The 1,102-nt window shown below is 40.2% G+C and overlaps 1 protein-coding gene across 1 annotated transcript in view; it reads right to left on the bottom strand.

Annotated features, from left to right (window-relative positions):
- The window catches only part of LOC101856468 (ATP-sensitive inward rectifier potassium channel 12), a gene marked incomplete in the record, with an annotated part of 16,733 nt that overhangs the window by 11,818 nt on the left and 3,813 nt on the right, over positions 1–1,102 (bottom strand). The window contains 1 exon segment of the mRNA XM_013088554.2: positions 429–523. Coding sequence (XP_012944008.2) covers positions 429–523 — 95 coding nt within the window.

Below are 1,102 nucleotides of genomic sequence, written 5' to 3'. Positions count from 1 at the left end.
CACACACACACACACACACACACACACACACACACACACACACACACACACGCGCGCGCGCGCGCACTCACATCTAGCTTGGTTAGAGTACCAGATCTAATTTCTTTCCTTTCTCTCTGCTTTTTTTTTGTTTGTCAGCCTTGCCTTTTCCCTGCAATACTGAAGGTAAAGGTAATAAATGTAGACCACTGTCTACACACTTTAGATAATTTAGAAAGAAGGCTCCCAACCCTGCTTGTCAGGGCAAACTCGAACTGAGAAGGATACATCCCAACAGGACGACCGAGATACTCGATAATTAAAAAAAAAAATCCCTACTCGAGAACAGAACTCGGTTCTCTTGCGTGCGACAGTGAAGCACCTAACCGCTACACTACAGGCGCTGATGTGTGTAGCTGTCAGTCTAATCAAGCTTGTGAAACACCTACCTAAATACGAGAGTGTGTCTTCTATGTTTAGGTCGTGCGATCTTGACAAAAATGAAGCCCAGCAGAATCGTTTCCAACAGAAACCCAACTGAAATCTGGGAAGAATTAAAAGCAATTTTATGTTTACTATAACATATGATCAAACAAACAGGACACAATGATTTCCGAGCACAAAGAATTTCAGTTATAACACCACCCCCTTCCCCTCCTCTTTATACAACCGTAAACACACAGCAACAACAGCAACAATAAAAACAGAAATATTTAAAAATAAATAAAAATAGTTGGACTAACTAAAGACACTCGTCTCAGAATACCATTTTTAGTACTATAATTACTATTGTTGCATTTATTATCAACACCATTATTTACCACAACAACAGTAACAACAACAACAACAACAACAACAACAACAACAACAATGATCAGAATGACAACAGCAACAATAGCAGCAACAAGATAAATAACGTCACCACAATACACAATCATTGCTGTCAGCCTAGTATCAGCCTTGACAATGTAATTTACAAAGTCCCCCCCACCCCCACCCCCTCTCCAAATAAAATCATCAGCAACATAGTTTATGATCAAAACATCAGCAACTCCAGCAACAGCAGGATACACATCATCCACATTATTAGTAAGCTAAGACGCCCGAATGTCCACGAACGTAC

Source organism: Aplysia californica, unplaced genomic scaffold (assembly GCF_000002075.1).
Source record: "Aplysia californica isolate F4 #8 unplaced genomic scaffold, AplCal3.0 scaffold00761, whole genome shotgun sequence".
NCBI classification, from domain to species: domain Eukaryota; kingdom Metazoa; phylum Mollusca; class Gastropoda; order Aplysiida; family Aplysiidae; genus Aplysia; species Aplysia californica.
This window is presented reverse-complemented; position numbering and strand designations above follow the sequence as displayed.